General features: G+C 41.6%; 2 protein-coding genes across 2 annotated transcripts in view; one reads left to right on the top strand and one right to left on the bottom strand.

Moving 5' to 3' along the window:
- Window positions 1-2,870: 2,870 nt before the first annotated feature.
- LOC128861689 (probable serine hydrolase) lies at window positions 2,871-4,484 on the bottom strand. Its single transcript, XM_054099992.1, has 2 exons — window positions 4,008-4,484; window positions 2,871-3,922 (listed from the first exon to the last, which is right to left on the bottom strand). The coding sequence occupies exons 1-2, from the start codon at window positions 4,188-4,190 to the stop codon at window positions 3,032-3,034; spliced, it is 1,074 nt and encodes a 357-aa protein (XP_053955967.1). The 5' UTR covers window positions 4,191-4,484; the 3' UTR covers window positions 2,871-3,031.
- Window positions 4,485-5,959: 1,475 nt separating this feature from the next.
- LOC128859840 (ceramide phosphoethanolamine synthase) overlaps window positions 5,960-23,136 on the top strand; it is a 31,124-nt gene continuing 13,947 nt past the window's right edge. Inside the window, exons 1-3 of the mRNA XM_054096950.1 lie at window positions 5,960-6,306; window positions 6,362-6,881; window positions 20,455-20,800. Coding sequence (XP_053952925.1) covers window positions 6,166-6,306; window positions 6,362-6,881; window positions 20,455-20,800 — 1,007 coding nt within the window. The 5' untranslated portion in view covers window positions 5,960-6,165. The remainder of the gene's footprint in view (window positions 6,307-6,361; window positions 6,882-20,454; window positions 20,801-23,136) is intronic.

The raw sequence follows: 23,136 nt of genomic DNA, 5'->3' as shown, positions 1-23,136 counted from the left end.
ACAGCCTGAAAAAATAATTCGATCACCTTCAAACCTGGATAAAGTTAACTGACGGGTCAAAATTAGAAGATTGTAAAAAAGGGGCGGGAATTAATGGACCTAAATTAAAAACAAAAATGATTCCAATGAGTATTTACCTAACAATCATCCAGGCAGAAATACATACCATTGAGATATGTATGAGGAAATGTCTCCGTAGAAAATACATATGTATATATACTTTTAGATAGTCAGACGGCTTTGAAAGCTCTTCTGTTAACTATAATCAGCTCAAAAATGGTATATGACTGCTTGAACCTTCTCAACATGTTAGGGAACTTCAACACAGTATTACTAGAAACCCGGACATGAGGGAAATGGAATAACGGGCCATCTAGCTAAAAAGGGTTGGACTTACAAAGGCCACATTAACGAATTTCTCAAGAGGTGGGAGGAGAAGAAATTCGTTGAACGCTGGCGAAATTCTATGGGTCAGCGACAAGTGAAACAATTCCTAACGCCGGTCAGAGGACTTAAGGTGGTATTGCCGTGCATCCATATAAATTATGGAACAATAAGGCCCAGAATGAGCTAAACTTTTTAAAAAGCTTAAAGTAAGTAGTAATAATAAAATAAGTTGGGAATAGTGAGTAACCGCCTCATGTCAATATTTTGCCAATATTTACTACCAATTTTATCAACCATAAGGATAAATATTATAAAATAGGAATCAGCTGAATTTGCGTTATTCTCGTTGTGTTTAAACATAAAAGGCAGGGCGGATCCTTTTCTTAAGAAAATCTCAGTCACACTTCGAACTTACTATTACTCTCACAAAACAATAATTCTTGTAACTCGCAAATACGATTATCTTATTGATGTATAAATAGTGGCGCATGACCTTGGTTAGGCATGTATGTAAAAACACTAAAATTTGTAAGTATACATACATGGGAGCCTCAATTAATAGGAAACTAGGAAGCCATACATGCACCAACAAGTAATAAATAACAATTAGTATTAGAAATGTAGCATCACATATCATTCGTTTATTAAACTCTTTTGAAATATAGTTCATCTCTGTAATACGAAAATGAACTCAAAAATGTTTTAAATGAAAGAATACAAAATGTGAGGTTATACCTCAGTTTGAGAATATCATACATGGCGATTACCTTGAGCATACATTCATACATCATCAAATACATTCATTCATCAAATTAAGCTCAAACTCAAGTACATACATGCAACTCGTTTGGGCTTTGATTGCCTTCATGCATGTAAATTTCATGTATGTTGCAAGCAATCTCCATGTATGTATTACATAGTTCAGCTTGTTCACATATTCACACTAATGGATGTTTTCCTATATTTACTTACAACATCAACTTGGCAGTAGCTTACTGTGATTAAAATGATAATTAAAATAGTTTAATAAAAGTAAATCAAGGCGTTTATAACTTTTTTTATTTTTCCTTCATTTGGTTTTGGTTCATTCCTAAACTCGCTCATTTGAATTAAATCAAACGATCAAAATTAATGATGTAGGAAACAAAAAGTAGGTTTTCTTACTACGCAATACACCGTTCATCGTTCTTGACATACAAATTCAAGAATGAAAGAATACTAGATCGCGTCTTCCCAAGAGCCGGGACGTCAATACGGAAAATAAACAAACAAAAATAAGAGGACAAAAGCTGTCAAAAACAAGAAATTTTACAAACACACACTATTATAAATTGTTGGCATATTATAAATTGATGGCTTGAACCATGATTCAATTATTAATGGTTTGCTCACTAGTGACATCCGATTTATACACTCCCTTACAAAAGGTTGTATTTAAGAAGGTGCATAAAAAGGAATAAATTAAATCCTTTTTGGTAAAAATGGTAGCAAAATAGTATTTTGTTACTTAAATGGAAAGAAACTGCGAACGGTTTTAGTTTCGCCAATATGAAACTATTTTGTTAAAAATAAATAAATAATTGGCACATACAATTCTGTTAGGTGTTTCGCCGAGATCCTCCTCGTATTTGTAGCGCACGTTCCACAATTGGAAGGCCCTACAGTTTTAAGCCGATTCCGGTAGATGGTTTTTTATGAGAAGCTCTTTCATACTGGTACTGTGCTTTTCTAAGCCTCCTTTGGACACTTCATCCATCCATAGGAAGGTGGGCTCATTGGAAACAAGTTCTGCCATCTTTTTTATAATGAGGTCTGCAATGTAATCGACTGCGTCGGGACTATTCAATAATTCTCCCTGCTGTAACTCTTTAGCAAACGCTAGCTCTTTGCAAAACATGAGTTACGTTTAAATCACCACATCATAAGAAATAAAGCTTTGTAAATTCTCCATCTCAATCTCGGATTGCGTCAAATACTCTATTATGTCCTGACTTAAGCCGTATGTATTCCATGTCATACTATCATAGTCCTGAACATACCGATGAAAACTCTTGAGCGAGTTTTTGCTCGTAAGCAGTCCATTTTGAAAATGAAATGTTTTTTCTACAAATTTTACTTTCCTCCACTTTTAGTCAAAGTTTCTAGAGCTAGCAACCCAGTGTCTTGCTAAGGGAGCCGATTTGTCAAGAGGGAATGAGAAAGCTGCTTACTGAGCAAACCTTTTATTATTGAATCATGGGCTTGAACGAAGTAATATCGGTAGTGGCTGTATCGATTTCGTACATGACAAACACAATCTTAGTTTTTGCCGACATCTTTTGTAAGCAAACCGCTCCACTTACCGTGGCTGGTGATGGCTAATTTAGTTACAGGAACTGTAATTCCTTTCGTTTTTTAGTTTTAGGATGGGGCACTTTACATCCTTTTTATCAAAGCGTGCGTCATTATATTAATTATCCCCCAAAGTAAAAAATGCATACATCTCAAATCAACAACATTTAACAAATACATATATTATATTCAAAATTAATATATTCACTTTTTAATAAAATAAACAAAAATTACATTTCCACAAAAGTTCTGGGAAATTTCTGTTACAATATTAATAAACTCGGCCGTTACTATCACTCGTTGTGATATCTGATCAAGCATGACGAAATTTTTTGATGAAAGAATTTATAATTGGCGCCACTTTTTCTGGCTCATTCAAATGAACGTGGTGTGATCCTTTGACTTCATGATATTCAAAAAGGGGATTTTGCTGCATGATTTTCAATGCTTCATCAAAATACTTCCGCGACTCGTAATATGAAGCATTCAATGCTTTGATGAACAGGTAAGGAGAGCGTATGCGCCTTGCCATATCTAGCGGCACCTCTTCACCAAAATTTAAGAAAAAGCTCTGTTTTAATCGGTTATCTCTTGAAAAGTAATACTTGTGTGGTTCATGCTGAGAAGGTTGAATAGCTCGATTTAACAAAAATTTGCACTTTTCCAAATTTACAGATTTGTTTGTGCCATGGTGTAAACGTTGCACCAGTTGATCCCAATCATAACAAGGTGGGTCCGAATCCATTGTGCGTTTTTCATACTTAATTACATTTTCTATACATTTTGCATATATATTTAAAAGTTGGTCACTACTTCGAATTAGTGGTTTAAGGTTGTCCAAACCAATCATCATGTCAACTTTTTCAGGAAATAATGCGCTAAACACGAAACCGTTTATCGAGCTCATGGAATGACAAATCATGGAAATTTTATCCCATTTAAAAACATCCATGATTCGTAACAATAGCGTTACATAGTCAATGGAGTGGTAGTTTATGCCCAAAGGTAGCCAGGAAGAACGACCATGTCCGGGTAAATCCAAAGATAGAAATCCAACATCATGCGGTAACAACGGTGCCAATGTATCGTAAGTACCTGCATTATCCTGCCAACCATGCAATCCAATTATCGGTCGAACACCTTTCGGCCCATAATATTTCCCAGCAAGATGACCCCATGGCACTGGAATTGAAATTTCTTCAAACTTGAGATTTGTGAGTTTTGCGCTTGGTCAACAAATTCTCATAAACCAACTATGTGTATATTAGCAGGTTCATGTGACTACTTACCTGTCTTGTTGAAGTCACTCCGTTCATTGTAAAGTCTGCTGATGAACTTTGTCCTTTAGGCGACGACTCTTGTGAAAGATGTTTATTTTGACAAGTACAACTAAACAGCGAACGTAAATCTAGCGCTTTCAACGCCATAGTTATGGGCCTAATGCTTCTGGCCATTTTGTCCCATCTATGCATATAAATCTATGAAATTTATTAACTATCTGAAACAGGACTTATTGCATAATTTATTAACTTATGTCACCGACTATCCCCCAATGCTATTTCTTAATGCCACGTTAAAACAACGCAATATCAAATCTGAAGTATTTCACACAATCCATCCTAGTGTTTGTTATACAGTGAAACTTCGATACACCGAACATTAATAAAGAGAAAAACAATGTTAAAAGATATTTTCGTAGTACTTGAAAAAACTTAGTATTGCGTAATTTTCGATACATATGTCTCAAAGATACAACGCAGAAATTTTGAGTATGAAAACGAGACGAATTGAGTACTGAAGGTGGCGCCATTAAAGAACAGTTACTTTACTCTGACGAGACATCCCTTCACACAACAAAACAAACAATCAAAAGTAGGAGAAATTGCATATTTGTGAAAATTCAGTAAATGGCTTGGTAATATTGTGATTTGTGCGATTAAAACTAAACAAACTAATGGAAACTAAGTGCCGCACAAATTAATATAAAGTCTTCAAACGTAGTTTGTTTGCGTTTTTATGCGGGAGACGCCAGGACAGTAAAATGTGTGAGTATGCGTAAATCTTGTGTTTGGTTGCCTCCATTGCTTGCGCCTACTCTTTCTTCACAAACAAGAAATTCCCCTTCCTTTTGTTTGTTTATTAATAAACTCTTACGACACGGCGAACTAAGAAGGCAAAATCTTGTATTCTATCATTATGCATGTGCTTAATAATCAAGGCGAATTGAATACTGTCGCGTTTTTGACAAGTCGGATGTCAAAGTGAGTTCTTGTTTATGTTTAAGTATCTTATTCGCTTGGTATTGCCACAATTGCGAACTTTCACGTTTTTGCCGCTATATCAATCAATTCTTTCTCATGCGTAACTATATATATTGCGACACGAATATCTTAGCGACAGGGAATCAGGCATGCCCTCAATTACATTGACATTTATATGACTTTTGACTAAAATGTCTTCTAATTACAAAGTCAAATCCCGCGAGGAAATACTGCCTATAAATAAGCATTAAGCCCAAAACAAGCGGCTGGAAAATTAAATGCTGCCCCCATCAGCCAAATTTAAGATGTGCGGATAGGGATCCTAGGCTAACAACCTATCGCTCCTAATTGTAATTTCCTACTGAAAACCGTTGTTATTGCTGGAGCAGTTTATTAAGCTATGCTAAGCGCGGTGAAGCCATTGGTCGTCATGGTCAACTTCATTTAGGAGTAGGCTCGATAAACATACTGAATCGACGCGGTGGAGTAGATGAGTAGGACTGTTCCGGGGTCTATCCTGTGATTGTTTCCTGCATAATTGGGAGAACTGAAAAAAGTAATAATTCGATAGAGCGCAAGTTACTAAATACATACAACGAGAGAAATTATCCCCACAATACACGTTGTAAGTACAAAACTGCGTCCGACAAGCTCTTACCCACATATGACGTTTTGGCTCCTCCCTTGAAACTTTGAAAATGGCCTCTTTACCGTTCTTAACAATTTTCGAGCATACAACACACCTTCTCTTTTTTTAAACTTTAATTACTTAGTTTTCAAAAATATCGTAAACGAGTCCCACAAATATGAAAACAAAGTTATGTAATATAATGTAATAAAATATAAACAAATCCTATAATTTTGACACAAAGAATCTCCGAGGCGAAAATCTTAGCTGTTCTAAAAACACTACCTCTTATAAATACGCTTTAGAAAAACCGAGAAACGGCAGCTCTGGGGAAATAAAGAGTGAATCAAATATAAGTATATAAAGTGTAAGTCAACTTAATTTCTTTTTTTTTCTGGTTGTATATCGGGTGCAATTGGAAAAATTTAAAATAATAACAAACATCTTAAATATTCCCAGAAGCCATGATTAAATTTTATAGACCATGCGGTTTGATTGGTATTTTCAATTCATGAGGTTCTCCCCAGAAAATTCATCGTAAAATCGTTTACCTGAAGCATGGTAAAAGAAATAGTGGTGGAGAATACAAAGGCGTTAGCTATGGAGGTCATCTGTTCCCATTGTAATAGTTATTGCAAATCGGAGCGAAAACTGCGCAAAGAGCTTAGTGGTCCTCTAATACCTTGTAGCGAGTGGCAGGTAATTCCGAATTCTAGACATGAATAAACTAAAAACTCATTCCTTTCTTGGTTAGGTGGAAGATGTAGTGAAATGGGCAAAAGATCGTGAAATGCATTTCGAGGTCATAAATTGCTTGGCAGCTGAACATATTGATGGCAGTGATCTTCTAGAATTGAGTGAAAATGATATCCATGATTTTCGTTATCGTCTTCAATACCATCTTACTATGAGTGATATGAAAAAACTTTGGGTAGCGGTGCGCACATTGCAACGGAGTCAGCTTCCAGTACCTTCGCAATCCGATGGCACATTTTTGCAAATGAATGCTTCAGTATCACCGGATGATTCGCTATTAAGTCCCCACAAAACCCAGCAACACTGTAGCTCTGGCTGTTACAATATAGGCACTTGTAGTTGTCCGCTCACTCGAACTACTTGTAGTGGTGCAAGTTATTATTCCGATGCATGTGCACCACCGCCACCGCCGACGTTAAGTGGTAGTGCGGAAGGTGACAATCTGTCACCTCCTATGTCAGTCGATGGCCGCGCAACTAACATACCTCCAGAACTATTTAAAACAGCCATTAGCTTAGGTGAGTTAAAAGTTCTTTACCATATATGTATATTACTAGCCACAAACTCTAAGGTATACTTGATACTTGTATGTGTATGAATGGCACGCACGGCATTTATTAGCAACTTATTGAAATTTTTTTTAAATATACAATAGTACTATATATACAATGCTTTAAATTACATGGTATTATTCCCCATACTCCAAATGAATTCTAAACATTTTTGCTCAAAGACAATATATTTAGTCTCTTTTTTTTTGGATCTATTGGTAATGCATTAAACTATTTCAGACCTATATAAAACATAAGGTTTTGTGCTTTACTGCTTTGTTTCTACTTAATTTAAATTATGTAATTATTTTTTAACATTTCTGTAATTCTCTATGTATTCGCTCGTCTTCAAATGTGCGATAGCCTCCCTGACTACGGCTTCCTTGGGGACTCCACTTCGTAGCGGCTCTTGTTAAGTCATCACACTGTCTACGAAGGACGTGGCCAATCCAACCCCATTTTCTTCTGCCTATCTGGGGGTTTGCTGAGCTGTTCTCCACAGATCAGCATTCGAGATTGTGTTTGACCAGAAGATTTTTAGGATTTTGCGCAGCCATTGATTAGAGAACACTTGCAGTGCGTTTATATCGGTCGCTGTTGCCTTCCACGTTTTACTAGCATTGAGTAAATATGATTTCACATTAGAATCAAAGATCATTAGCTTTGGGAGTTGCGAAACGTGTGACGCTTTCCAAAATGGAGAATGGGAATCAAATGTTGCTAGAGCTTTCCTCTGCGGTTTTTGATGTCTCGCTGTAGCCACCTGACACAGGGTTAATACTGCAGCTGGGTATCATCGATCAGGCACCGAAGCGAATTTTGAGTGTTAATACGCAGCACTTTGGTTTTGGAGACGTTGAAAACCAGCCCAGCTTTAGCGGCGGCTTCCTGTACCGATTTTAGTTGCATTGCAATGTTGGAAAAAGTATGTGATAGTAGGCAAATATTGTCCGCTTAGTTGAGAAAATCTCACTTCCAGTTCCTGTGACGTTCTTCATAACGATGCCCAATACGATGTTAAAGAGCAATGGGGATAGTATGCCCCTTTGATGTACGCCTTTTTTCTAACAGTTAGGGGCTGATCATGCATTACCCGGCATTCTGCCCCAACATAAAGTGCCTCAATAAGCTGGATCAGTTTACGTGGGGCCTCTTATACTCAAGAACGTTATGAATTGCACCATAACGTGGCGCAATGTGTTAAAAAATTTTTGAAAATCGATGAAAACAAGGTAAAGTGGGGACCTCCATTCAACGGATTTTTCTACAGTGACTCGGAGGCTGTTTATGTGCACAATTATCTACTTGAACGTGCTTAGCAGAGAAATACCTCTCCAGTTTTACATTGTATAAGGTTTCCTTTCTTTGGCATCTTGATGATCATGCCTTCTTTCAGCTCATCTAAAGGGTTACTAGTATTCAAGAACTTTTTGATGGTAGCATAAATCCGTTTGGCACTGGTCTTGGAATGGGCTTTCAAAAGTTGATGTGAGATGTTATCACGCCCTTTATTATTATTATTTGCTATCACGCCGGCTGGGGGCGCAAAGTGCCGATACAAAAAAAATTCATTGGGGTCGATTTGCAGCTTTTGACTTTATCTACGGCCAAGTGAGCGAGTCGTTAGATGTTGTGAATTTGTCATACAGGCTTCGTCTTCATGCTCCTTTCGGCCGTCCTCTTCAGCGGGGTTGCAGGTTGACGGATTGTATGGCCTATCCTTCTGGCCTTTCTTCGCTTTGAGTAAGAGGTGGGTGCGGAACCTTGCTACGATGATCCGATCAGAGATAGCCTTGAAATCTATTAGCGCTTTTCGTACTTGCTTTGAGAGTACGAGGCCAACTCAATTCACCCTTGGCTGGTTTGTTTGTTAACAGTAATAGAAGCCCCACCAGTGTAGGGCATATCACCGGTCGTCTTCGACTAGCTCATCTAAAGGTAGGCCCAGGAAGCATGCTGTGTCGACGGGTTGGGTCCAGAGGGAAAGGGGTGTTAGATGAGTAGGTTTTAGAGGGCATGGGAAAAGGCGGTTAGTGTCGTGCGGGGTATCTTCACATGCCGAAAAAAATGTTTGGTATGTCGGGATCAATTCTGGATTAGTAACCTGCTACAATATCGAGAACGTAGTTGTGCCAGTGTTACGCGTGTCTCACGTGGAAGCTGGAGGTCTTCATCTGCAATAGGTGGTGGTTGGTTGTTGTTGTTGTTGTTTTAACAGCATAGTTAGCCCTGTCAGTGTAGGTATATCATCTGTCGTCTTCGTCTAGCTCATCTAGGGGTAGGCCCAGGAAACATGCTGTTTCGACAGGTTGGGTCCAGAGGGAGAGGGGGGTTAGATGAGTCGGTTTGAGGGGGGCATGTGAAGAGGTGGTTAGTGTCGTGCGGGGTACCTTCACATGCCGGACATGTGTTTGGTATGTCGGGGTCAATTCTGGATAAGTAGGAGTTTAACCTGCTACAATATCCAGAACGTAATTGTGCCAATGTTACACGAGTCTCACGGGGAAGCTGGAGCTCTTCATCTGCGATAGGTGGTGGTTGGACTCCGATTACGGCATTCACGGGACGGGAGTTCATGAAGGTGGTAACGGTCTCCCGGTGAAAGTCGTTTATTGACTGTCTAAATACTGTCCGGTCCAGTAGGTTTCGGTCAGTTTTGTCCTGGAGTTCGTCAGCGTAGTCAAGGAGGTGTCTCCTGACGTGCCTGGGAGGCGGCTCAGGCTCAAGCAGGTGTCTGCAGGGGTGAAACCTGCGGTAACACCCCAGCAGGAACTGCTTGCTGAGCAATTTGTTGTGCTCCGTGACTGGGAGCATTTGTGCCTCGTTGTGCAGGTGTTGTATGGGTGACATCAGGAGGCACCCGGTCGCTGTCCGAATGGCGGTATTCTGACATGCCTGAAGCTTTATCCACTGCGAATCACTAGTACCAGGTGACCAGACAGGCGCAGCATAGTTTAGAACCGGCCGGCCAATTGCCTTAAATGTCGAAAGCAACAGTTCTTTGTCCTTGCCCCAAGTGCTGCCGGCCAGCGATTTGAGGACCTTGTTGCGATTTTGGACTTTAGTGGCAATTGCGGTTGTGTGCGCAGAGAAGGAGAGCAAGCTGTCAAAGGTTACACCCAAAATTTTGGGGTTATTCACAGTCGGAATTGGTGTGTCGTCGACTTTTACCTTAAGGGACAGCTTGACCTCCTTTGTCCAGGTGGTGAAAAGGGTCGCCGTGGACCTGGTGGGGGAAAGTTGGAGATTCCTCGCAGTGAAAAAGCGAGAAAGGTCGGTGAGGTAGTTGTTCACTTTGGAACACAGGCCATCGATGTCATTGCCCGACGCCATTATCGTGCAATCGTCAGCGTATGAGATCAGGGAAACTCCCGCTGGTGGTTGGGGGAGCTTCGAGATGTAGAAGTTAAAAAGCAAGGGTGAAAGGACACCACCCTGCGGTACGCCTTGCTTAATCTTCCTCTGCTTTGACATTTGATCTCGAAAAATCACTGACGAGTGCCGACCGCTCAGGTAGTTCGCGGACCACCTCTTCAGCCCTGGCGGGAGTGTCGACTGATAAATATCATCTAGTTGTTGTTGTTGTTGTTGTTTTAACAGCATAGTTAGCCCTGTCAGTGTAGGTATATCATCTGTCGTCTTCGTCTAGCTCATCTAGGGGTAGGCCCAGGAAACATGCTGTTTCGACGGGTTGGGTCCAGAGGGAGAGGGGGGTTAGATGAGTCTGATTAAGGGGGCATGTGAAGAGGTGGTTAGTGTCGTGCGGGGTACCTTCACATGCCGGACATGTGTTTGGTATGTCGGGGTCAATTCTGGATAAGTAGGAGTTTAACCTGCTACAATATCCAGAACGTAATTGTGCCAATGTTACACGAGTCTCACGGGGAAGCTGGAGCTCTTCATCTGCAATGGGTGGTGGTTGGACTCCGATTACGGCATTCACGGGACGGGAGTTCATGAAGGTGGTAACGGACTCCCGGTGAATGTCGTTTATTGACTGTCTGAATACTGTCCGGTCCAGTAGGTCTCGGTCAGTTTTGTCCTGGAGTTCGTCAGCGTAGTCGAGGAGGTGTCTCCTGACGTGCCTGGGAGGCGGCTCAGGCTCAAGCAGGTGTCTGCAGGGGTGAAACCTGCGGTAACACCCCAGCAGGAACTGCTTGCTGAGCAATTTGTTGTGCTCCGCGACTGGGAGCATTTGTGCCTCGTTGTGCAGGTGTTGTATGGGTGACATCAGGAGGCACCCGGTCGCTGTCCGAATGGCGGTATTCTGACATGTCTGAAGCTTTATCCACTGCGAATCACTAGTACCAGGCGACCAGACAGGCGCAGCATAGTTTAGAACCGGCCGGCCAATTGCCTTAAATGTCGAAAGCAACAGTTCTTTGTCCTTGCCCCAAGTGCTGCCGGCCAGCGATTTGAGGACCTTGTTGCGATTTTGGACTTTAGTGGCAATTGCGGTTGTGTGCGCAGAGAAGGAGAGCAAGCTATCAAAGGTTACACCCAAAATTTTGGGGTTATTCACAGTCGGAATTGGTGTGTCGTCGACTTTTACCTTAAGGGACAGCTTGACCTCCTTTGTCCAGGTGGTGAAAAGGGTCGCCGTGGACTTAGTGGGGGAAAGTTGGAGATTCCTCGCAGTGAAAAAGCGAGAAAGGTCGGTGAGGTAGTTGTTCACTTTGGAACACAGGCCATCGATGTCATTGCCCGACGCCATTATCGTGCAGTCGTCAGCGTATGAGATCAGGGAAACTCCCGCTGGTGGTTGGGGGAGCTTCGAGATGTAGAAGTTAAAAAGCAAGGGTGAAAGGACACCACCCTGCGGTACGCCTTGCTTAATCTTCCTCTGCTTTGACATTTGATCTCGAAAAATCACTGACGAGTGCCGACCGCTCAGGTAGTTCGCGGACCACCTCTTCAGCCCTGGCGGGAGTGTCGACTGATAAATATCATCTAGTAGCGTGGAATGGCTGACTGTATCGAAAGCCTTCTTTAGGTCCAACGCTACTAGGACAGTCCTCTCGCAGGGGCGGTTTTGGTTAAGCCCGCGATTTATCTGGGCGTTTATGGCGGTGAGTGCCGTGGTGGTGCTGTGCACTCGTCGGAATCCGTGCTGATGTGGGGCTGGGGCCAGGTGGGTCGTGAAGAGTGGGAGTAGGAGGGCTTCAAGTGTCTTCACTACTGGGGAAAGGAGAGTTATCGGCCGATAAGACTCCCCTTGGTTGGCGGGTTTCCCAGATTTCAGTAGTGGGACCACTCTCCCTGCTTTCCACTTGTCAGGGATGATGAGAGTGGCCAGAGACAAATTGAAGACCCTTGTGAGGTATCCTACTCCCAGAGGTCCCAGATGCTTCAGCATCAGCGCGTTAAGTCCGTCAGGGCCAATGGCTTTCGATGATTTCGACTTGTTGATGGCCCCCTGAACCTCATCACCGGAGAAAGTAAGTGGCGCACTGTCGTTCGTCAGTTTGTGCAGCCTTCTGGTAACACGACGTTTGGTTCTGTCGCCCGGAGGATGCAGTGTAAACAGCCGGCTAAAATAGCTCGCGCATCTCTTCTGGTCCGACGAAGTACAACCGTTGAAGGTGATAGCCACCTTGTCGTTGTGTTTCGTCGGGTTCGACAGGGACCTAACGGTGGACCAGAGCTTACTCACTCCGGAGGTGAGGTTACAAGTCTTCAAGTGCTCAACCCATTTAGTCCGCTTATGTTGATTTACCAGTTGCCGGATCTCCAAATTGAGATCCCTTATACGGGGATCCCCGGGATCGGCCTGGCGTAGGTGGTCACGCTCGTTTGCTAAACTGGCTGCTTCTGCTGGGAAGTGGGGACGGATGTCCTTATAATATCCAGCTGGGATGAAGCGAGCCGCAGCAGCTGTGAGCACCTTGCGGAATGCGCGTTCGCCGACGCGCACATCAGTGGGGATGGGAAGAGCGGCGAAGGTGTCCTCGGTGAATTCCGTGAAGCCGGCCCAATTAGCTTTTATAAAGTTAAAATAGGACCGGTGATTCGCGGAAACGAAATCGGCAGGTCTCTCGATCGAGACGATAATGGGCAAGTGGTCTGATGCAAGCGATAGCATAGGTCGCCACGTTATGCTATTTATCAGACCCGCGCTAGCTATTGTTAGGTCAGGCGAGCTGCTACAATTGCCCACTACCCTGGTGGGGGCGTCGTCGTTCACTGTGCTGAATGTCGAGTCGTCTATCTGCTCTGCCAATTGCAGTCCCCTACGATCATTTGGCAGGCTTGAATGCCAAAGATCGTGATGCGCATTAAAGTCACCTACAACCAATCGGTTTTCACCTCTGATGAGCGCACCTATATCAGGGTGATATCCTGCCGGGCAGCAGGTGACAGGGGGTATGTATATATTAAAAATTTCGAGCTTGGAATCGCCTGACCGGACAGCTATGCCTTGACATTCTAAGGTGCTGTCCCTGGGGTCGATTCCTTCATCGATAAGACGATACTGCACAGTGTGGTGGACTATAAACGCTAGGCCACCACCATTGTCTCGCTCGCGATCGTGTCTGTGCACGTTATAGTCATCCCTGGTGATCAGAGATGACCTAGCGTGCAACTTTGTTTCTTGGACCGCAGCTATCTTGATACTGTGCCGGTTCATAAAGTCGACTATCTCGTCGACCTTACTCGTAAGTCCGTTGCAGTTAAACTGGAGAAGCTTGAAGCTTCTCGGTGAGGTCAGTGTAATCCGGGGGGTGAGGGACGCATGGGGTTGTCTACGTTGGACCTGCTGTGCAATCCACTGTGGTTGTTGCGGCCTGATGGTGGTGGGCGGCCGCTCCTCCGGGGGAGGTAGTGGGTGCAGAGCTCTGCAGCAGGGGGCAACGTAGGCAGTTGTCCACTCACGGGTGGTGCGCAGGCCGGAACATCTCCGAAAATAGCACCAGCCATTGCAGGAATTGCACTGGACTGATACCAGATTCCGAGGTATTACGGTCTGATACACGGAACAGACTGTCCGGGGGACCAGGAGCTGCTGGTTTGTCCCCGCACTGGGGTTGGAGCAGGAAGGGATAGGAGGGGTTAAAGGGGAGTTGTGTTGCTCCGATAGGCTCCTCACCGTGGAGGTGTGGGTTGTGGTGGCGGTTGGTAGTGCCGGCCTATCAGGGGGTGTGGTAGCCGTGGAGGCATCAGACGCCTGTTGGCGGGAGCAACACGTGGCCACATACCGTGTGGACCACTCCCTGTGCGACTTAAGGCCTGAGCAGGTCTTAAGGTGGCTCCACCCGTTGCACTTATTGCACCTAACCGAGGTGGAGTTCGGGTGGAGCCGTTGATGGCAGACGCAGCAGTAGAATACCTCTGGCCCAGGGTTGGATTCGACTCCAGCCCTGAGGAGAAGTATTTGGAGCAGGTTAGCTGCGGGAGTTTGCTCCTGTGACGTAAGGGATGGGGTGATATACGATACACTAGACAGGGCTAGTGTACTGGGGCGGCAGCCCTTGATCGGGAAAAACCCGAGTCATTCCGGTAACGTAGAACCGGCTGCCATGGGAATGAAGTAGTCATCTAGTAGCGTGGGATGGCTGACTGTATCGAAAGCCTTCTTTAGGTCCAACGCTACTAGGACAGTCCTCTCGCAGGGGCGGTTTTGGTTAAGCCCGCGATTTATCTGGGCGTTTATGGCGGTGAGTGCCGTGGTGGTGCTGTGCACTCGTCGGAATCCGTGCTGATGTGGGGCTGGGGCCAGGTGTGTCGTGTAGAGTGGGAGTAAGAGGGCTTCAAGTGTCTTCACTACTGGGGAAGTCTTATCGGCCGATAAGACTCCCCTTGGTTGGCGGGTTTCCCAGGTTTCAATAGTGGGACCACTCTCCCTGCTTTCCACTTGTCAGGGATGACGAGAGTGGCCAGAGACAAATTGAAGACCCTTGTGAGGTATCCTACTCCCAGGGGTCCCAGATGCTTCAGCATCAGCGCGTTTAGTCCGTCAGGGCCAATGGCTTTCGATGATTTCGACTTGTTGATGGCCCCCTGAACCTCATCACCGGAGAAAGTAAGTGGCGCACTGTCGTTCGTCAGTTTGTGCAGCCTTCTGGTAACACGACGTTTGGTTCTGTCGCCCGGAGGATGCAGTGTAAACAGCCGGCTAAAATAGCTCGCGCATCTCTTCGGGTCCGACGAAGTACAGCCGTTGAAGGTGATAGCCACCTTGTCGTTGTGTTTCGTCGGGTTCGACAGGGACCTAACGGTGGACCAGAGCTTACTCATTCCGGAGGTGAGGTTACAAGTCTTCAAGTGCTCAACCCATTTAGTCCGCTTGTGTTGATTTACCAGTTGCCGGATCTCCAAATTGAGATCCCTTATGCGGGGATCCCCGGGATCGGCCTGGCGTAGGTGGTCACGCTCGTTTGCTAAACTGGCTGCTTCTGCTGTGAAATGAGGACGGATGTCCTTATAGCATCCAGCTGGGATGAAGCGAGCCGCAGCAGCTGTGAGCACCTTGCGGAATGCGCGTTCGCCTACGCGCACATCAGTGGGGATGGGAAGAGCGGCGAAGGTGTCCTCGGTGAATTCCGCGAAGCCGGCCCAATTAGCTTTTTTAAAGTTAAAATAGGACCGGTGATTCGCGGAAACGAAGTCGGCAGGTCTCTCGATCGAGACGATAATGGGCAAGTGGTCTGATGCAAGCGATAGCATAGGTCGCCACGTTATGCTATTTATCAGACCCGCGCTAGCTATTGTTAGGTCAGGCGAGCTGCTACAATTGCCCACTACCCTGGTGGGGGCGTCGTCGTTCACAGTGCTGAATGTCGAGTCGTCTATCTGCTCTGCCAATTGCAGTCCCCTACGATCATTTGGCAGGCTTGAATGCCAAAGATCGTGATGCGCATTAAAGTCACCTACAACCAATCGGTTTTCACCTCTGATGAGCGCACCTATATCAGGGTGATATCCTGCCGGGCAGCAGGTGACAGGGGGTATATATACATTAAAGATTTCGAGCTCGGAATAGCCTGACCGGACAGCTACGCCTTGACATTCTAAGGTGCTGTCCCTGCGGTCGATTCCTTCATCGATGAGACGATACTGCACAGTGTGGTGGACTATGAACGCTAGGCCACCACCATTGTCTCGCTCGCGATCGTGTCTGTGCACGTTATAGCCATCCCTGGTGATCAGAGATGACCTAGCGTGCAACTTTGTTTCCTGGACCGCAGCTATTTTGATACTGTGCCGGCTCATAAAGTCGACTATCTCGTCGACCTTACTCGTAAGTCCGTTGCAGTTAAACTGGAGAAGCTTGAAGCGGAACAGACTGTGCGGGGCGCCAAGAGCTGCTGGTTTGTCCCCGCACTGGGGTTGGAGCAGGAGGGAAGGGGATGGGCTAAGTCGGGGGAGTTTTGTTGCTCCGATAGGCTCCTAACCGTGGAGGTGTGGGTTGTGGTGGCGGTTGGTGGTGCCGGCCTATCAGGGGGAGTAGTAGCCGTGGAGGCATCGGACACCTGCTGGCGGGAGCAACACGAGGCCACATACCGTGTGGACCACTTCCTACTTCTTTCGGAAGTGTGTAGTTTCGAATCTCCGTGCATGAAACACCAAAATGATAGAAACAGTTTTTTCTGATTGCGGCCACCCCTCGGCAGGCAACCTCAAAGTGTATTTCTGCCATTAAAAATGTTCTTTTAAAGAATATCTGCCGTTCGGAGTCAGCTTAAAACTGTAGGTCCCTCCATTTGTGGACAAACACCCAAAAATGGTTTAAGCGCCAATTATATAATATATACAGTGACTCACAGCTTATATGATGCAGGTAATACTTTTTTAGAAAAAAGAAAATGACTCGATGTTTATTAAATTTAATAAAAAAAAAGTATACGACTTGTAATGAGATATGTATGTACTGTTTACCACTATACTTTTTATCTCTGAGAATGCAATAACGGTGAAATGTATTTTTTTCTGTTTAGCTTGCGTCTTAAGTCATTCTCAAAAAAATTTTTGTAAGAAAAAGTTGAAAAAATTAAAAAATTTTTAAAATGAGAAAACGGATCTCACTTAAAAAAAAGGAAGAAGTTATTCGTCATTGTAAAGAGGGCAAAAGCTAACGAAAAATTGCATAAATTGTTGCTATTAGTTCCTCAACTGTCCAGCACATTATAGAAAGGTTTCGCCGAAAACAGGATGGAAGATAAGGGCAGTTCTGCGCCAAATAAAATATTAAATGATGCAGATAGGAAGTGGATTGTTTGCAAAGTTAAAGAAAAACCTGATTTAAGCACTCCAAAATGAACGAAGTCGAAAAATATGTATTTAGGCAAGATCTGAACCCTGAAACTGTTCGTAGAGTTTTTCGCGAAGAAAATTTTCATGGAAGGACTGCCCGATATAAACCGTTGAATAATGCTCGTAATAAAAAACAAAGAATAGAGTTTTGCAGACAACATTTGAACACAGACATTTCGTTCTGGAAGTCCATTGTTTTTGCGGATGAAAGCAAATTTAACCTTTTAAGGTCTGATCGGAAGTCCTGCGTTTGGAGAAAACCAAACACCGCGCTTCAATCATGTAATTTGCGCTCTAGAGTTAAACACGACGGAGCCAGTGTGATGATATGGGGTTGCATGTCCTATTCAGGCGTCGGAAATTTAGCATTTATCGAAGGAAACATGAATAAAGAGATGTATCTGGATCTGCTAAAAGATAATTTAGTACAAATTGCAGATAAAATGGGCATTAGAGATTAGTTTAGGTTCTACCAAGACAACGATTCCAAGCATACGTGTGGTATTGTAAAAACTTGACTTATCTGGAACTGCCCACACGTAGTACAGACACTTGCACACAGTCCAGATCTCAACATTATTGAGAATTTGTGGTCAGTGCTGGAAAGTAAAATAAGAAACCACAATATTTCTAATGCTTCTGATCTGAAACGGGCACTAGAGGAAGAATGAGATAAAATTAGTACCGATTATGCAACAAAACTTGTAGAATCTATAAATTCCCGATTAAAAGCTGTTCTGAATCAAAAGGGATACCCCACTAAGTATTAGCCGTAATCATGATATCCAAATATTAATGTGTTTATGTTTTTTGAATACTTTTAATTTAGTGCATCATTTAAGCTGTGACCTCAAAACTGTAACTGAATTATTTTAATTTGTCATATCTTTCTTATGAAGAAACATTTTTTGTTATTTTTTGTTATTAAATAAAACATTTTATTAAGCAATAAAAAAATATAAGATTTTTTTCTGTAATGGAAATATAAAATATATTTGATATTTTAATAATTTCTTTTTTGCATCAAACAAGATGTGAGTCACTGTACATACGAGTATACCATATATATAATATAATCTAAAAAAACATGATTTTTATAAACTACAATAAAAACGATAATTGTAGTGTATCAATCCTCGTCGCCAATATGTAGTGTATCAATAGAGGAAAACAACCAGCTCATTCTAAGTTCAAATAACAACTGTGCAGTTTATTAACATTGACTCTTATTTCTAATGATTACTAATAAGGTGAATATGTATGTATGTATATAAAGAGAGTGAGAGTGATTGTTATAGATAAATTATGTTATTTACATTGATATGCATTTATACAATGTTATTTAGGCTAACTGTAAATATCAATACTCTATAATAATAGTTCATTACTTATTTACTGCTGTTCTGATCTGTTCGTGGAGCATAGGGCCTGGATAAAAGTTCATATCTATATTATAATCCAGTGACAATTTAAAAGTGTGTTTAGAGGATGAAAATCAAAAGCCAAGGAGTTTGAAGAATTATTACATTCTTTCAGTGTTCTATGTATCAGAGCATAAGATGCATAAGCGGCCCAGAAATAATAAAATAAATCATTACTCGGAATGTGAAAGTACATGCGCTCTAAAAAAAAGAGTACAGTCAATTGCACCACTGATGATATCAAAGATAAAGCAATGTTAAGGAATACTCTTTTGTTTTTTTAACAACTTCAAATTTATTGAGGCACATCTTGCATCATACAAAGGAATCGGATCAATAAAATTAAGCGATCTGAGAGCGAAACGAAGAAAATTCTTTTGAATTCGTTTACGTATTTTAAAGTTTTACGGTCTGCATATAAAGACAGCATATTTAGTTTAAATGACTCAGACTTCATTTATAACAGAGAGACGCGTCTTTAATTAAATATGAGGTAGAAAATTAGAATTGCCTAGAATTAGAAAACCATGGTGAACAAAATTCAAAACGTGTGGACAATATCTGACTGTTAACCGGCTCTCAGCGAATTTGAAAGAATCAGGTGTTTGGCTGACATTACCGGGATACTGACAGCGGTTTGTTTACGCAAAAACGCAGATATACGAAAAAAATCAACATTCTACGCTCATTTTGCTTCGTTGCCATCTAAACAACAACTGATTGTACGATTATAGGAATAGGTGTGAAATGAACGGGCAGATTTCGGTTGCCGAGTACCCAGTGACGTGGCGGGAGGATTTGCCCATGCAATTTTGTTTTTCTCTATAGTAGTCGATTTTTATTCACCACGCCGCGACTTTGTTGAGATCTGACTGGAACTTACACGAGTCGAAAAGACTTGAAATTGATTTAAAAATTTTTAAATCGTCTGCATAACATATAATAGAAATTTCGAAAATTGATAACACTCAAATGTATCATTAATAAAGAGTTTGTTCTCTTTATTGATTTTAAAATATATTTCATCAGGTAGATCGTACAAATCGAATATTTAATACCTCAGTGAACATGATCAAATTGAAACACAATTAGTATTTCAAACAAATGGTTAAAACGAGTTTGCTTGCAAGGTAATTTATATTTTATTAAATCAATAAATTAAAGTAATGAGATTTGAAGATTTCCTGCTTTTATCATTAATTAGGAATTTTTTAACCATTTTCCGGAAAAAGGTATAGGGGAGTCATTGAATTCGAAAGGATTATGAAATCGTTGTTTTTTGCAAATCATATAATAATAATGATGCTTAATTCATTCAGCGATTTTCCGGCTTATTAGGCAATTACAGGAAAAATAGATATTATAATATTTTAACATTTTAATATTAATTAAATTGAAAAAAAATTCAGTATACAAAATATTGATTATGAAAATATTTAATGAGTTTTATTTTCGACATAAAATGTATATTATTTTTCACAAAAATTTTTTATTTGAGTTTCGAAGCAGATAATATTAAAAAAAAACTACAAACGCGCTCGCAGGTTTGCCATTGCTTACTGAAGGGCGCCAGTTATTAAAAAAATGTCGTATCAGTTTGATATTTTGTCAGCTTACAACTTTAGACCAGCAGTCGATAGGCCACAAATAAGTAGACTTGAACTCAGCGGTTGCTGTTGTCTTAATAGCAAAAAGATTCTCGGAAGTTTTTATGGAATGGTATTGGAGGCCTGTATATATCAATATAAAAATATTCTCACGATCGCTACCATTCCGACTTCGCTTATATTTAGCCAAGATGTATTAAATATGTATATTAACATACATACGAGTATACTTACCAACTAATTGCCTTCGGTGTTTTTCAGGTTACTCATTCCTCGTCACTTGGATAACATCATTTGTTATGGTCATAGTTCACGAGCGTGTGCCTGATATGAAACGATATCCGCCATTGCCAGACATTTTCCTCGACAATGTGCCTCACATACCATGGGCATTCCATATGTGCGAGATAACAGGCACATTACTCTTCATAATTTGGTGCTGCGTTTGCATCTTCCACAAATACCGCCTTGTGCTCTTGCGACGGTTCTTTGCTCTCGCTGGCACAGTGTTCCTGCTTCGATGTGTTACAATGTTAATAACATCATTAAGTGTACCAGGCACACATTTGCAATGCAATCAAAATGATTACGCAGTTGACGATACTGAGTAAGTAAACCTAGTAACTATATTAAATTTGCTTACGAATGCCATTTAGAGTTCAGGGTACAATGGCGTAAGGTGGTGTTGGGTTTTTAGATAGAGAAAGACTTCAACACTAAATACCTTCGTTCACTCCGATGGAGTTATGGTGACAGGCAGTAGAGGTCAGAGATGCGTCGAAGATCCTGATTCCCCAAACTTTGACGATGAAACTATCCTAACCGTTACCTAATTATGATGAAGTACACGTAACAATAGCACGACTAAATAACAACAAATGCGCACATCACAAACTTGCAAATTTTGATGATCCTGCAATCAGCGCAAACTATCTTGGCTCAATTAGTGGGACCATACCGTAGCCATAATCATAACCATAACAATCAGCTGTTCTGATCAAACATATTTATTTATTTATTAAGCGAATATAATAGATACTTATAGGCTAAGTAGACATATTTTAAGGTTAATAGGCATTAAAAAGCTCAATTAAACTATTTGTAATAGATATCCAAAAATTTCAAGGCGATCTTTTGAAAATGAAAAATCTTTCTCCAAAAATTTAGAGGTTTCATTAAACTCAATTAAGGCTCCAGGAGCATTTCTAGCATAAAGAGATTTTGAGCGACCAACATAGAAAAACTTCGAACTACGAAGAACTCTGGCCGAAATATTAAAGAAAATCCTTTCAAGAAGCACGGGAGAGTCAAAAACACCACGGATCAAATAAAAAATGAAAGACAAAGAATATATTATTCTCCTGTCCTGCAATGATTTTAAGTTGCTCAATAAGCATCGCACTTCATAGATAGAGATAGAATCCGAAAATAGTAAATTACGCAACGCAAAATGTAAGAATACTTTCTGGATTCGTCAAATTCCAGCAGCATGGCACGTATAACACGGAGACCCTAAAGGATGCATACCCAAGTTTCAAACGTACAAACAATGCATACAACAGCTTCAGCATATAAGGGTCGTTGAAATCGGAGCTATGATGCCTAATAAAATGGCATACGTTGATCAGTACTCTCTTCAATGGAGAGCCTTAGATCTTCCAGCAAGATTCCGCTCCAGCCCATAAGGCAAAAACCACTCAGCTGTGGCTAAAAAACAATATTCTTGGGTTCATAACTGAAGAAGGTTGGCCGTCTGGAAGTCCAGATTTGAATCGATTGGACTACATTTTGTGGCCAGAATTGGAGAACATGACTCGAAGACCTCACAGAAATTGGGAGAGTCTCAAACAATCTTTGTTTCGAGTAGCGACTTCAATATCCATGGAAACCGTGCATGCTGCAATAACCTTATCGTTTAAAGACTTGTGTAAAAGCAAATGGTGACCATTTCGGAAGATTTTTTTTTAATATTCACATTATTAAATAAAACTAATTTCATTAAAAAAAGTATTATAATTTCATATCTATAACGGACTTAAACTTGTAACAGAACCGATGGCAGGACTAAGTATAAATATAATTCCCAATGCTGCGAAGATATGTGAAGTGTTTTAAGACATTAGAAATATGAGCGAGTCAATAGCTAAGCAACTAAAAGCAGACTGCACAATATGGAATGACCTACTATTCCGTATGGTTGGTGATGAATACAAACTAATTTTTCCTCAAGCTGTTAGGTAGCGTATTATTAAAACCAGTCACGAGTACGTTGAGCACCTTGCATTCGAGAAAACCCTTAACTGCATTTGGAAACATTTCTCATTATAGTCGTATACAGTGTACTGCAAGGGATGCTGCTTGAATAAGGTTAAAGGAGGTCAGAAGAGGAGTTATCTGTGTCATGCAGGTGCTACCGAGTCTCTTCGGCCGTATATACATCGACCTTTACCTAAGTTAGTCATTCAGCATGTCAATAATACGGTTAGTACGCTGAAGGCCAATGAAGCGCTTAAATTCCATGTCGTAAAAGAAAACTTGCACGCATTTTTGACTACGATTCAGTGGAGCTGAATGGGCTTGTGCGTGACCATTCGATAATGTCCGGATTCGAGACGCTCGGTGGGCACGAAACACCAATATGATAGAAAAGATTTTTCTAATAGCAGTTTAATAAAGGTTTTTTTTTCAAGGCGACCGCCACGAATTGGAGGAGAAGCTCGAACAAACACCCAACACAGAGTATTTATTTATTTATTTTATTATTATACCGTGGCTCACAGACAAATTAATGCAGCCAAATTATTGAGGTAAACGGAAAATAAAATATTTTTGACAAAACTGATATACAGTTGGTAATACAAAATTTTTTAATTAAAATGTAAAGAAAACATCATTTTGAATATTCACGATATATTAAAATAGTAGCAAATTAATATTTCAAAG

Source organism: Anastrepha ludens, chromosome 4 (assembly GCF_028408465.1).
Source record: "Anastrepha ludens isolate Willacy chromosome 4, idAnaLude1.1, whole genome shotgun sequence".
NCBI lineage: Eukaryota > Metazoa > Arthropoda > Insecta > Diptera > Tephritidae > Anastrepha > Anastrepha ludens.
The sequence above is the reverse complement of the archived record's forward strand: the minus strand, read 5'-3'. Positions and strand labels throughout refer to the sequence as shown.